This window comes from Cariama cristata, unplaced genomic scaffold, assembly GCF_000690535.1.
Source record: "Cariama cristata isolate BGI_N322 unplaced genomic scaffold, ASM69053v1 scaffold18798, whole genome shotgun sequence".
Classification (NCBI taxonomy): Eukaryota; Metazoa; Chordata; class Aves; order Cariamiformes; family Cariamidae; genus Cariama; species Cariama cristata.
Window position 1 is genome coordinate 75102 of NW_009629668.1, and position 14005 is coordinate 89106.

General features: G+C 38.7%; 1 protein-coding gene across 1 annotated transcript in view; it reads right to left on the minus strand.

Moving 5' to 3' along the window:
* The window catches only part of LOC104165602 (transcription factor SOX-5), a gene marked incomplete at both ends in the record, with an annotated part of 88159 nt that extends 74515 nt beyond the window's left edge, over positions 1–13644 (minus strand). The window contains one exon of the mRNA XM_009705268.1: positions 13524–13644. Coding sequence (XP_009703570.1) covers positions 13524–13644 — 121 coding nt within the window. The remainder of the gene's footprint in view (positions 1–13523) is intronic.
* Between the last annotated feature and the right edge of the window lie 361 nt (positions 13645–14005).

The window sequence follows — 14005 nt, forward strand, 5'->3', positions numbered from 1 at the left end:
AAAGCCTTCTTTTGTGTGCCTTGCTGAGGCCTAATGAAAAGCTCTATTGTGCAGCCTTTTACTAACACTCTTTTCACAATTCTGGCTGAGAGAGGAATGTGAATAAAAGGCACAAGCAATTAAGGCGGAAACCTCATCCTTTTTCATGATGTATTTAGGGAAATGGAAAAAAAAGTGCACATTGATCAGAAGGCTGCACTTCAAAAAAAAAAAAAAAAAGAAAAAAAAGGAAAGAAAGAAGATGGGGGTGAAGGAGAAGAAAAGGAAAACAGTACAACCTTGATAAGATCACAGCATTAGAAGGGGACAAATTTACAAGCTTGTCCAGAATATGAAGTTAACCAAACTCTGCTCGCTGTTAGTAAACTCAGCCTCACACAGATCAGAAATGGCACTCCCTTGACTACTGTATTTTCTTTTAGGTGAGAAAAAAACCCTTGCTTTAGTTTCAGGGTTTGATCCTACACCAGGAAAAAGCACGTGAAGTTAATAAGTAAATCAGATACAAGCCTCTGAAATCCCTGCACCAACTCCACTTCAAGACTTGTGATTCAACTTTGCTTCTATGGGAAAACTATTTCAGTTTTAGTAAGAACTGTGTTGTGCTGAATGAGACAAACGGACCCAGTAAAGGTTTAAGAAAAAGTTGCAAGTGTTTATAAAGGAAAACTACCTGAGATGGCAAAAATCAAGACAGAGACAGGCACGTTTTAATGTTATGGAGCGCTCACTTTTGGTCACTCCTTACCTATCTGATTTGTTAAAATAAACTTCATACTAGCCCATCAACAAAACTATCAAGAAAACTGGTAAAAAACAACAGAAAACGTTACATGCATTGTATTGCTTCTCCAAATGGTAAAATGTTTAAGCACTTTCCACTCAAATAAGGATCACTGCGTCCCTATGTTCTGGTAGCGTGCATGATTCCTGTAGCATTAAAACAGCCACTTGAAATGAGACTATGGAAAAGGCAGAACACTTTATTGGGAAAATCTACCTAAATGTTCCTGTACATTTCATTAGAGAGGTTGATTAAAAGTTTTCCTCCTTTATTGTGTTTTTTTGTGTGAACTGGGGTGAAAAAAAAGACAAATAAAAAAGGCAATGCAGGCTGTTCTGTACAATGATTATTAGTTATTACTGAATTAAAGTTTATAACGGTATCAAGCCTAAGTCAGAAGAAACAGAAAACAATATGAAAGAATTTATCTCACATTTTTGAAATGTTAGAAATAAGCTGTGTTGGTGTATACACGTTCAGGAAAACTGCTAATGTTTATTTTTCTCTTTTTTAATGCAACCTTCTTTACATAGATCTTTTCATTCAAGTATTTTGATCTCCTGCTAAGAATTAAATACCATAACTTCTAGAAATGGAGGGCCAGAAAAAAAACAGGCTGGCAAAGCATCTTAACAAATATTTAACTTCAATAAGCGTGCCTGCTTATATTTAAGAACATCATAAATAATGCTTTGCTCACTGAGGCCTCACAGTCTTTCAAGACCAGCCAGCCAAGCAATGGGGATCCAAAGGTCCATCCAGGCATCCCCATTCACAAATGTCTTTGCACCAGCACTAAGTCACAGCTTTTCTATTTATTTATTTATTGTCAATGGGCAACAGATTTCCTGATTTGCCTGGGTTTTTTTCCACAGAGGATGCCATTGTTTCACATTTTCCAATTTTACTTTACTTTAACTGAGGCATCTACTTTCCATTTCATATCATGGACTGAATAAAAAATTTCTCTGACTTGAAATTTTCTGAAGACTTATCTCGTGACCCAAGCAGTGGGCCTTAAACATGTGAAGACACAGAGAAGAAAGAGATGGTGGTCAAAGACTCAGGGTCAATGGTGTTAAGCTGCTTCCACACCACCAGTAGCCCAAAGGCTAACCCCAGTATCATTCTGAAATTTTTCTCTCTAGAAGACGACATTTTGTTCAAGAACCTGCCATGAAGAATATAAAATTTTTAATTTCTGAACTGCAAAGAAAAGAAAGAAGGAAAAGTTTCTCACTAGAGCGTTAATTTTATAGTCCATTAATATTTTTAGTTACAAATGATTTGTATTAAAACATACATATTAAAAGATTAACTTCCATACACTATCCCACATGCCTCTCCTCTCCACACACAAAAGCCTCAGCCCATCTTCCCACAACCTCATGCTAATTCATAAATCCCGCTATTCTCACCTTCCTAAACAGCCAGGCAGATTCTCATACCCTCATCTGTTGTAGCAATTCCTATCCTTTATGGTTCATTTAGTAGATATATCAAGGAGATGCCTGTGAGAGAAGAACATGCTAAAGTCCCCCTGGCCATGTGCATGGCCACAACCACTGCCTTTGGTGGTGTAGGTAATGCCTTTGGGACTCTTCAGGAGACCATGCTAGAAAGCAACTACTACATCAATATATGCTAACACAGTTTTTCAGAATTCTAAGGAAAAACTCAAATTCATCCTAAAAACAGACAACAGCTGTGCAGAGCTAGGCTCTCCTGTCTATCAGGTTGTTTTTTTGTTAGTTCAGTCTTTAAAGGGTTTTACATTTTTCCAGTGCTCCAAAATATTTTTCACAAACAAAAACAACAAACAAAACTGAAAGGCTTCTGTAACCTATCATGAATCTTTGCATCGTTAGGCTTTGGTAATACCCTCTGCTATCTTGTGCTTATTGTAAGGTCTTAGCAGTTCTTTTCATGAAAAGTACACCTCGCCGGTGCTGCAACTCTTTCACAAGTGCTACTCATACACAGTATATGCACATTACTGCTCGCATGGTCCAGCCATGGTAGCAGTGAGGAAGTTGGAAGAAGGTACAATAATGAGCAGCGACACCATCAGGTTTAGTGGTCCACTCTGTTTGCCCTGGTACAAATATCTAACAAAAGTTCGCCTCTGTCTGGAGGAGCTTACTGTCCACAGGAGACAAAATACAAAAGAGCAATGAATATGCTCAAACACTGCGCCATGCCCTGGGTCACTCAACAAGCCAGTGGAAAAGCGAAGATTAAAACCCACGGACAATGACTCAGACAGTGCCCTTCCCAGGGAAGGATCCAGCCCCTGTATCAATGAGGAGCCCAAGTACTTATATACTCACATCACAGGGTGCAGGAGCAACTGCCACCCCTCAAAATACTAATAAAGGCCTCAAGTCTCCTCTGATAAATATGTAAAAACCTGCTCATTCTTTGCCGTTACTCTAGAACATGATACATCTTTCTACTCTCCTTAAATTTACTCCCGTATCAGACTGAAGGTTTTGCCTGAGCAGTTTTAGTTAATTTTGAAGTCTGGGAAATGCATGTCTTCACTATTTCATTACTTCTTCATTAAATATCTTATTTTTAGACATTAAAAAGTCACTGCATTTTTTTCCCAAGCTCTGGGAACATTTCAGGAATGTGAAGCAAGATATACAGTTATTAGAAATAGGTATTTCCCAAGCCATTCACAAGTTTGCATCACTGAAAACACCAATAAATTCTCAAACAACTATATTACATTTCAATTTACAAAAGTCACTACTAATCTACTAATGCACGCAAGCAGGAGTGTACCTCCCTGCATCTTTCAGTTACCAAAAGAAACATTTTGTGCAGTCTGTTCATGTTCCAAACTGCCTCTCGTTATGTGTGGACTTTTCTTATAAACCAAGCATCAGAGAGAAGTTTGGTAGTTGTTCCTTTTCTTTAGTACACTATATGGTAAAATATGGAGCAGGTCAAAGGCTGGGATTTTTATTGTGAGAACAAGGTAAAAATTATTTCATTAGCTGACATATTCTTCTGCAATACATAATTATTGCCCAGCTACTTGGTGACATCACTTTGAAGAACAGAATTACTCAAGACTGACTACATGAAAAGAGCAAGGACCTATGTACTGGTGATACAGCACCTACAGAAGTGAATGGGGTACGTCAGCCTGGGGCAGCTGATGGGATATATCAGAGGTGTTGGTGCACACTGTGAGCAAAGGAGAACACCAGTGGCTCAGGGAAGAAAGAAGGCAAGGATGAACCCTCAATTCCGTGCCAATTCTTTAATTCTCTACCCTTCTTTTGGTCTGTCTTCCACAAACATACCCAGAACCTCTTTCCTGATAATTTATGCACTGCAACTTCTTTCAATTTCAAATCACACCTTCATCCTTGCCCAAAATAATCTTCCAAGATCTTGCTTACAAGAGGATTTTTCATGAAGTACATTAACTTTTAAACCCTTCTCTCTATGAACTCTCCCTATCATCATATACTAAGAACACTTTCCTACAAAAGTAAGTTGTGGTACAGAGCCAAGTGGACATCCTGTCCCAAAACGCAAAATAACCCTGTGTTTAGGAACTTGATTTTCAGCTGACTAGCAAACAAGCTGATGGATATTAAATGACTGTATACTTGTGGAAATACAACAGTGGCTCTTAAACCATTTATATGTTTTGCAAAATTTTATCAAAGGAGTTTAGTACATTAAAAAACATTCAGACTTTTTTTTTAAAGAGAAAAGAAAGCATAGGAGATAACATTATGTGTATTCCACCATTCACCTAAACTCATGGGTTTTGTATTCCTTTTTCTGTCACTCATCTCATTTATTCTCCTTCACGGTGTAATCCCCCGAGTGTCTTGTCTTGTCTCCTGACAGGCTGCAAGCTCTTCAGAGCAGGCACAATTGTCTTACTTGCTATATAAATCAAGTTACATGCTAATGTTAAATTATAATGTTTTGACAGGATTCTTAAGTTGAACCTGATTATATGAAACAATAGAACATACTGATTTTTTTCCTGAAATTTTCTTCTTTTAAAAAAAATTATATCAGAAGAGGAGAAGTAGGGGGTTTATTTCCCATGATTTTTTTAAACTTTTTGTTTTCCCCCTACCTGTCTTTCAGGGACAGCAAATGAAAAAAGTTGGAGGTCATGGAAAGAGAAGAAAAAAGAAAACAGTGTAAAGAATATAAAGAGCAGGAAACAAAAAGAAATTCTTAAATTATAATTTCCAAAACCAGTATGCTAAACTAAATTCCATGAAAAATATCAGAATAAACATTTTTTTACAGTAGATTCCGTTGAATGGAAAGGAATTCTACATTATCTTCCCCCCATTTTTGACAAGCTCTAGAAAAAGCCACAATAATTTTACACTCAATTTATCACTTAAGTATATTTATAATGAATAATCACTGCTGATGGCTAACTGACAGGTAAGCCACTGCATCTCTTCTCACCACCCATTTATTCCCATCCTCATCACCATTTTCCTTTAATTTTTTTGGTGTGATGGTGGGACACGTAGCAAGAGTAACGGGAGGCTGTGAAAGATGTGAGCGGTGTTCCCCCACTTCTGGCTCTAGGCATTAGGGATTTAGATAAATAAGAAACAAAAGTATGAAGAAGATACCACCAGAGGCTTCCAAACCAAAAGCCAAACTGGTTCCCTGATTTTCCTTGAGGATAGTTACAGACAGAATTGACCAAGTGCTGCCTACAGAGGATGAGCCTGTTTTGTATTTTAAAGAAACAATTCAGCCTACCGAAGGGATGGCTTTGGAAGGACCTAAAAGCAGCCTTCCAATTCCTATGAGGAGGTGATCAATAAGACAGCACCAGGCTCCTCACGGCAGTGTTTGGCTGGAGGACAAGAGCCAATGGACATAAAATGAATCAAGAGAGGATCACATTTTCCCCACGAAGACAGCCAGACGTTGAAACAGGCTGTCAAAACAGGGTTGTGCAGTCTCTGTCCTTGGAGGTTTCAAGCCCTGACTGAATACAGCACTGAGAAACCTAGTCTTATCTCCTAGATGACCCTTGGAGGAAGAGGTTGGACTACAGACCTTCTGAGATCCTTTCCAACCAGAATAATCTTATGATTTCCAGGGTGCCTTTTTTTTTTCAACATACCTGTTGAATAAATGACATTTATTCAAAAACTCTGAGTATCAACGAAAGCCAATGTATTTCCACAGAGATTTGTACATGCTCATGAATTTAAAAACTGGGACTTTTATTTGGTTGCCCAGCTATGGATAATAGTGCCATAACACCAGACATCTTTTATGGCCTAGAAACTGAACTGAAATTATCAGCCTGTTTTCACAGAATACCATTATTTTGCTTGTCTATTTTGTTTTTATTATCATTATTGTGAGAAGGCACACATAGATCAGGGGCTATGGGATTCTTTCAGTTAGCAACAGTCTAGTTCTGTTATTTTTTGCAGTCTTGATGCCTGCCATTGCATTTGCAGCATTACAGAAGTGACACATTCTCATGTATGCTAAAAGGCAAAGTTGTTACCAAAAATTCCTCCTTCTTGCTGTTTCTATCCACAATGCCATTACTCTTTTCTTATCCTGGGGGGAACATGAGGGTTTAGTCATATGCTCATTCTTTTCCACAGCATAAACAGTAGCCCTGAAAGATGACTAGCATCTTTATAAAGAGCTACAGTATGTGGTCCTTCACAACACATGGTTCCTATTTTTGTCATTCTGATAAAAGCACAGCAATATCAATATTTTTTTCTTGTGATTTGGTGATTGTCAATGACCTGTATGTCAGCTGATACAGCTGACACAGTTAAATCAGAAATTAGCACTCAGTCTCTTTAGAAGCCAGACACATGGACACTGAGCACAAGAAAAATTATAAGACAGTCCACATGATACTCCATTAAACAATGAAACATGTGACTGACTAAAAAACAGAGATACATCAGCAAATTTCCCTGAGGAAGTTTACGGTATTTAACTCCTAAACATTAATTTTATTGTACTGTATGAGGAACCAATTAACTGAGAGTTTCATTTTTATCGGACATCAGAATTATTGTTCAGAATATAGATGAACAGTAAATTCAGCATATTTTAATTTTATTAAGCTTGGTTTGCTCATCTCACACATTTTTGCCAACTTTAAAAGGTAATTAGATGTTTCATCAATAACTTTGTGTGCATTGTTTTATTTAGAACACTTCCAGCAGCAACAAGCTGATACGTAAGATACATACGATGTAGCTATTGTACATTCAGATTTTTCCCCCCTAATTGAATATAGTTGAAATAGTGATTAAAGCACTTTCAGAAAACCTCGTGTTGATGACATCTGACTGGGAACACAATAGGATTTGTTACAACAAATTACCCACAGGGGAGAGGAGGAATGGGCAAGGAAAACAATTCTTGTTTCCAAAATTTGACATATTTCCATAAAAATAACATAGGTATCAGCAAATAAAAGCCTACCTAGAAGCTTTTCTGAGAATTTGCGAATAACCTGGAAATCATATTTGGCGTAAATCCCACTTCCAGAAATACAGACTTGGTAACTATTGTTTCCTGAGAAAAGAAAATAAATCCTAAAAATCTCCATATAATTCAATTTCTCGCACACCTCAGTTTAGAAAAGGAAGTATGTTGTTCTTCAACCTCCAGAGAAGAAACTGTCTGGAATTCAACAGCTTCAATCATACTGAAAAATCTCAAGACCAACAGAACATACCAGACCGCCGCAAGTGGTTAGTCAACATTTCACTTCCTTTTTAATGTGATCATCAAATGCTTAAAGAAGCGATGGAGTGCACTTCCCAAAATGAATCTTACTTAGCACCATTAACTGGGGAGGACTCATCTTCTTTACAAAGTTTGGGCTCTTCTGTGTCTTTTAGTGGGAAGCTAATTGTAAACAGTGCTACAAATGCAGAAGCACAGGGAATCATTCTGTCCCAGTGTATTCTGCTACTTATATTTGTTGAAGAATACCCAATCTACCCCTGTTCTCGGCCTCCCTCCTTCTGTCTTTTCTGTAAATAGGTCCCCAGAAGCAGCCCCTTTGGCTTTCCCAAATCTTTGTTTCATTCTCTTTACTATCTCTTATACTAGAGAGACAATCACGCCTTAATATTCCACACGCAAATCTATACATATGTGCATTAATAAAAGGATCACACTACCTACGACTAAAAAGCAGCCTCCTCTGAGGCACAGCTATGCAGTTTTTAAAGGGCACAATACAAAACTTAGTCTCTTCTATCACTTACACTGTTTTCATACTTTCAAAGCACTTCGCAAATATTAATTAGCTCTAAGTAAATTCTAATTATTTCTAAGAGTGGCCCTAGCAGATCTGTATCATCTGGTGTGAAAACTGACTTCAGTGAAGTCAACAGCAACAGCTCCTCAGACCTCAGCAGAGCTGACATTTCACTCGCCATTGCTAAAATGCTGAGAGTCATGTATATTACTGAGCAAGTATCACAAGCAGAGCTGCACTAGTAATAAATGATAGGGTTAAGGAATGCTGGCTGAGAATAAAAGGAGAAGGGTTAAAAGACTTGAGCCAATCTGCATAGCCTAAATGTGAGATAAGCTTTGCCACAGTTTGGGAAATGCAGTAATTGGGCTCTGTTTGGTTTCAACATCAGCTGAAACGGAAGGTGCTCACTTGGTGCTAAAACCAACTCATATACTTAGGACACTGGGTTTAATTCCTAACATCTGCTCATGCCACAGATCACTAACTTAGTTAACACCCCACCTCAAAACACCACCTCTTTATAAAGAGATTTGCATTATACATCTATATAAATATTACATATTATGCATATAATAAAATACACATAAAGAGGTTTGCATAAAAATCAAAATACTTAAATTCCAAATAGCACACAGTGAATGGATAACCAGGTATCACAGAATCATACAGAATGATTTGGGTTGGAAGGGACCTTAAAGACCATCTAGTTCCAACTCCCCTGCCGTAGGCAGGGACACACTCTGCTAGACCAGGTTGCTCAAAGCCCCATCCAACCTGGCCTTCAACACGTCCAAGGATGGGGCATCCACAGCTTCTCGGGGCAACCTGTTCCAATGCCTCACCACCCTCACAGTCAAGAATTTCATCCTGATGTCTAATCTAAATCTTCCCTCTTTCAGTTTAAAGCTATTTCCCCTTGTCCTATCATTCCAGGCCCTTGTAAAAAGTCCGTCCCCAGTTTTCTTGCAGGCCCCTTTAGGTACTGGAAGGCTGCTCTAAGGTCTCCCCGGAGCCTTCTCTTCTCCAGGCTGAACCACCCCAACTCTCTCAGCCTGTCTTCATAGGAGAGGTGCTCCAGCCCCCTGATCATCTTCGTGGCCTCCTCTGGACTCGCTCCAACAGGTCCATGTCCTTCTTGTGTTGGGGACCCCAGAGCTGAAGGCAGTACTGCAGGGGGGTCTCACCAGAGCAGAGTAGAGGGGCAGAATCACCTCTCTTGACCTGCTGGTCACGCTGCTTTTGATGCAGAAAATAAGCAAGTATGTAGCAAATACGTAGGTAACCAGTATTTTTCTGGCTAATTGTGGACAATATAGTCCCATCGCATACTGCCAACTTATTTTTCTCATATTAAAAAAATGCTTTCGTTGTAAATAGTAATATTAAATATTTTACACATGCAATTATATCTAGGTATAGAGGTTAAAAATCAACTGGAACCATTAATTATGAACCTTTTTCTCAAACAGAAATGTAATCCTAATAGAAGTTCCTCCCTTTTTCTCTGCCAACTTTACCACCACACAATATGCCATAGAGAAAAAAGGGGAAGTGTCAACTTGTGTAAATTGTCCCTTATGTAATGCAAACCATCTGTTTAAAAAACAAAACAAAATGAAAAATCAAGCCACTCCCAAGCATGATCTGCTATGGAGAAAAAGAAGGAAAAGGAAATTTACTACATGGAATTGAAAGCCAAAGACCATGACCTGCAGTGTAACCATGGAGAAAATATTTACCCCTCTCCTCCCCATATTTACTGAATTTTGCAAAATATTTGGAGAAGTATAAGTGAATAATTCGCTCTGCACATATTAGAGATTGATATTGTTGTATTCTTTTGAGCATTTCAGCCATCTAGAATGTTTCCAATCAGGTAGGAATCCAAGCAGAGAAATCTCTTTGTTTCCAGTAACAGACAGAACAGCTCTCACACAGAGATGCCACCACTGGGTCAGAAGGTCCCTGAGTCCCCAGCCACTGGAACTTGGCAGAGTATAGGGGGATAAAGTATTCGTATGCTCTTGCCCTGTTCTTCTACTCTTTAGGTATCTGCCATGAGAAGAATCTAAATGGACTGCTGCTGTGAACTGTTATGACTATTTTTGTGTTATCTTCAGTCAAATACTGAGAAAAGGAAGTATGTGTAGAGAAAACAGTACTCTTCCTTTCCACACTCTCTCTCTGGATAAGCCTTTTGTCAATTGGAAGGCACTGGCTGAGGAACCCTACCACATACACTCTCTGAAACCACTGGGAGACATAAATTTGACTCTCTGTTGCTCTAACATGGACAGGTGAATCACAGAAAAAGTTTGGTTTCATTATCTAAGGTGAATGAGAGAAAAATAGCAGTATAACTATGTATTTGGTTTTTTTTCTCTTTCACTGACCTCGAGGCTTCATCACACATTCTCTTCCAGCTGCAGCTGTGCTGGCTGAAGAGGCCACCATCTCCAATCACAGCCCCCTGCCAAAGGTTACCACTGTGACCAAGCTGCTTGTTTAATCACTTCCCAACATGTTTCCATTAAAATGAGCCAGCTCAGTTTAAGCAATTTTAACAGAAAGTCCTTGCTATCCCAGCCTGGACAGAAGCAAGTTAGGGAATGCTTAACCGAGAAGCCTGGCCACTCTGTCAGAAGTTAGAGACACAGTGATGAGCAAGTGGAGACAGTTTTCTCTTCAGCTACTTGGCCTGCAGACAGAAGGCGGCAAGTAACCCCGTCATCAGCTGTGACCAGTAGCACAACTGACTAGAGATCTGCAGTGCCTTGCACAACACGGCTGCTGATTCTGAGATACTCTTTTGGAGACCCGATTTTTCAAATGGGCAGGGCACATAACAGTATAAATGTTCCTTTGAAGGTGTCCCCAACTGGATAGCCATAATCAAGGTACTCAGCATCATTACTTAGCTATGAGAATATTGGTTGTCACAATTCCCTCTTCCGTCTCCCCTAAATTTTCAAATCTCCCTTTTATTGAGAAACAGTATATGAAAATTTTCATAGTTCTTTGTTATTTGTAACTGGAGCCAAATTGACCCATGGAAATTTTTAACATTCCTCTGTGCAGGTTGCTAATGCTAGTAAATAAAAGAATCATCACTAGAGAATTACTACCAATCAGCCATACGAAATAATTCTGAAAATCTATCAGTCCAGAAAAAAGGGCAGGTCTTTCAAAAGGATCAGGAAGTTATAGAAGTGGGACTCCATTTTCATAAGGTACATAAGCCAAATTTGAAACATACAACGGCAGTCAGGTAAAGATGCTGGTAGTGGGGTCTTCAGAAGTTCATAGGAAGGCCTTGCATCCAAAAGCAAACTCAGTGAAAGTTAGGTATTTAACGTGCTGAGATGCTGAGCGAATTAATCTGCTGTACATTCTCTGTTGCAGTGCTATACTGGTGCCTACTTCAGCTCAGTTCAAGCTAGCATAGGTGACTCTACTGAAGTTTACAGTACAAACATTTGCTAAATGTCCCTGAGACTTAGATCCTAGTACTTTTGTCACTCTTCAAGTGAAGATTTAGTCTCCTAAATCATTCAGGTGCTTTATAAAATTTTATCCAAAGCTCTTTGGTTTACAATCTACCACATCTTTGCCAAGAGGACTGCTACACAGAAGGGCAAGCAGAAAAGTGGGAGAAACATGTTTTAATGGCCTGTCAAAAACATTACTTGATGTGAACATGTTATAGTTTTAAGGCAGCTACGTTTTTCATTGCTACAACCTTTCTAGGTGTAGCTAAATCTATATATGCTTTTTTGTTTACACTAAGCTGTAAGTGAAAAGAAAAAATCCTTTGGATTACTTATCACTTTTCCTCAGCTTCTCAGTCAAATTCAGTCAAACATGCCAGGGAATCACCAAACACAGAGCTGTCTTTTTCCACTGGCTTCTGCTCAGTCCTAGACCTTGGCACGCTGTTAATTCCAAGCCTTACTGCCAGAAGCAGCAGCAACTTTGCTCTTTTTTCTTTTTCATTTTCAAGGTTACACAAACATGCAATGTCATATGTACTTCATGGATGTGAGGAACTATAGAACTGTCTTACAGTTAACGCACATGCTGTAAAAAGAAGGGAGAAAACCAACCTCAACTCTTTCCATCCAAACCAGACTTCATTAACATAGAACTAATTTAATCTGCCAGATATATCTAATGGGGTGCTTTCCTGACCTTTTCCAGGCCTACAGTTATGGTAGCATTCATATTCAGCGTGGCTTTCAGTTAAATATTCTGTAATGTGAATCACTACTTCTCCCATTTGAGAGAGACTGAGTGTGAAATCACTGGAAGAAGTGAATGAGCCTATGCTTTGGTACTGCAGCTGCTGAGGGACATGAAGTGTTTTGAACAGTAATTTTCAGTAGTGGCCCCAGTCTGTAAAATATTAGGAAAAGGGATTAGTGGCCAAAGAAACTCAAGTTTGCATTCAAGTTCTGTATCTACAAGGTTACAGAACCTGAAAGAAATCTGAAATTGTGGGCTCAGTTTAACTAAAGGAATCTTTCTATGTTCTAATTTTATGAAACTGCTGCAGTGGCAAGTCCCAAGAAACTCAAAACAACTGATAAATTCATGAGATAGTCAATGATACAGATGGATACACTGACATGGACGTAATAAAACTAAACACCCATGCTAGAGACAGAGAATGGTAGAACAAGCAAGTCCCAGATAACTCAGTAGGAAACTGATGTCAGAAGAGTTACACAAGCACAAATGCACGAAAACAAGTCTATGAAATTCATGTTCTAGCTAAGTGTATTCATGGAAATGGAGCTCCTCGATTATTCCTTAACTTGTATTTATTATCATCCTGTTGACAGGAACATGAAATCCTATAGAAGGCTTAAATCAAATTTCAAAAAAAATCTGGGGAGTGTAGAGAACAATACAAATCTTTCAAAGATTAAAAAAGTAGATGCTGTATTTTTTAGTGTTAGGCTCTTGTAAATATAGTTTGTGTTAGTCCATCAAACTGAAAGGCATATGTTATCTTTGATCTCTGTGCAGAACCCCCGTTGAGATTAATGTGAGTTCTGTGTGAAGAAAGAGACTAGAATAAGCCCTCAGTTCACAAATAGTAAGCAGGCTGCTTCAGGAAAAAAACATATTTTCTTACAACAGTGTCGAAATTTATTGGGAAGTTTCAAATAGCTTCTCTTCAGATGTATGTACGTATGTGTGGTCATGAGTATGTTCCCTTGTCAAAAAGATCTGTCAGAAAGAAGGTGCACAAATCTACTTGTGTGAAATGTTTTGCTGTTAGGTTGAAACACATACTTCTTCTCTGATAATCTTTTCTCATATGATAACGACTAATCCTCTATTTTACACTCATCTGTGCAAGTTAATGGCTTTGACCATTAGGCTAGAGGCATGATACTTTCATACATATTGGCATGAAATTGTGCCCTATACCCACTTCCAGCTAAAAAAATCTCCAGGACTTACTGCATCCCGCTTTGTAGCTGAAACCAGGAGGAAGAAGGAATCCTTGCTGTGCAGCTGCTGCTAGGGTTCGTTGGTCTGGAGGGAATACGGGAATCATTAATGGAGGCAGCTGACCCTGGACCTGCTGAACAGGAGAGGGAAAATCAAACATGGAATTTTTTCTGGGGAAAATGTCTGTTTATATGCTTTCTCTTACTTCTGATCTGAGAGGTCAGGTTTGAATCTGCTCCTCCATAATGGGGTGTTCCAGTAGCATCAACTATTCAGCCTCATCTTAATTACCAAAGCACTTCATATGAATTACATTAATCCAAAATAAATCTAAAGATTCCACTAATGCATACCTATATCCCAATTAATTATTCCCCCCACCCCAGTCAATAATGCTTCACTTCTCTTTGACTACAACATGAGTTTTTCTTCTCTTTTACTGCACTGTGTAACAACATCTCTGTCCCAGACAGTAGTTTTCACCCTGACTG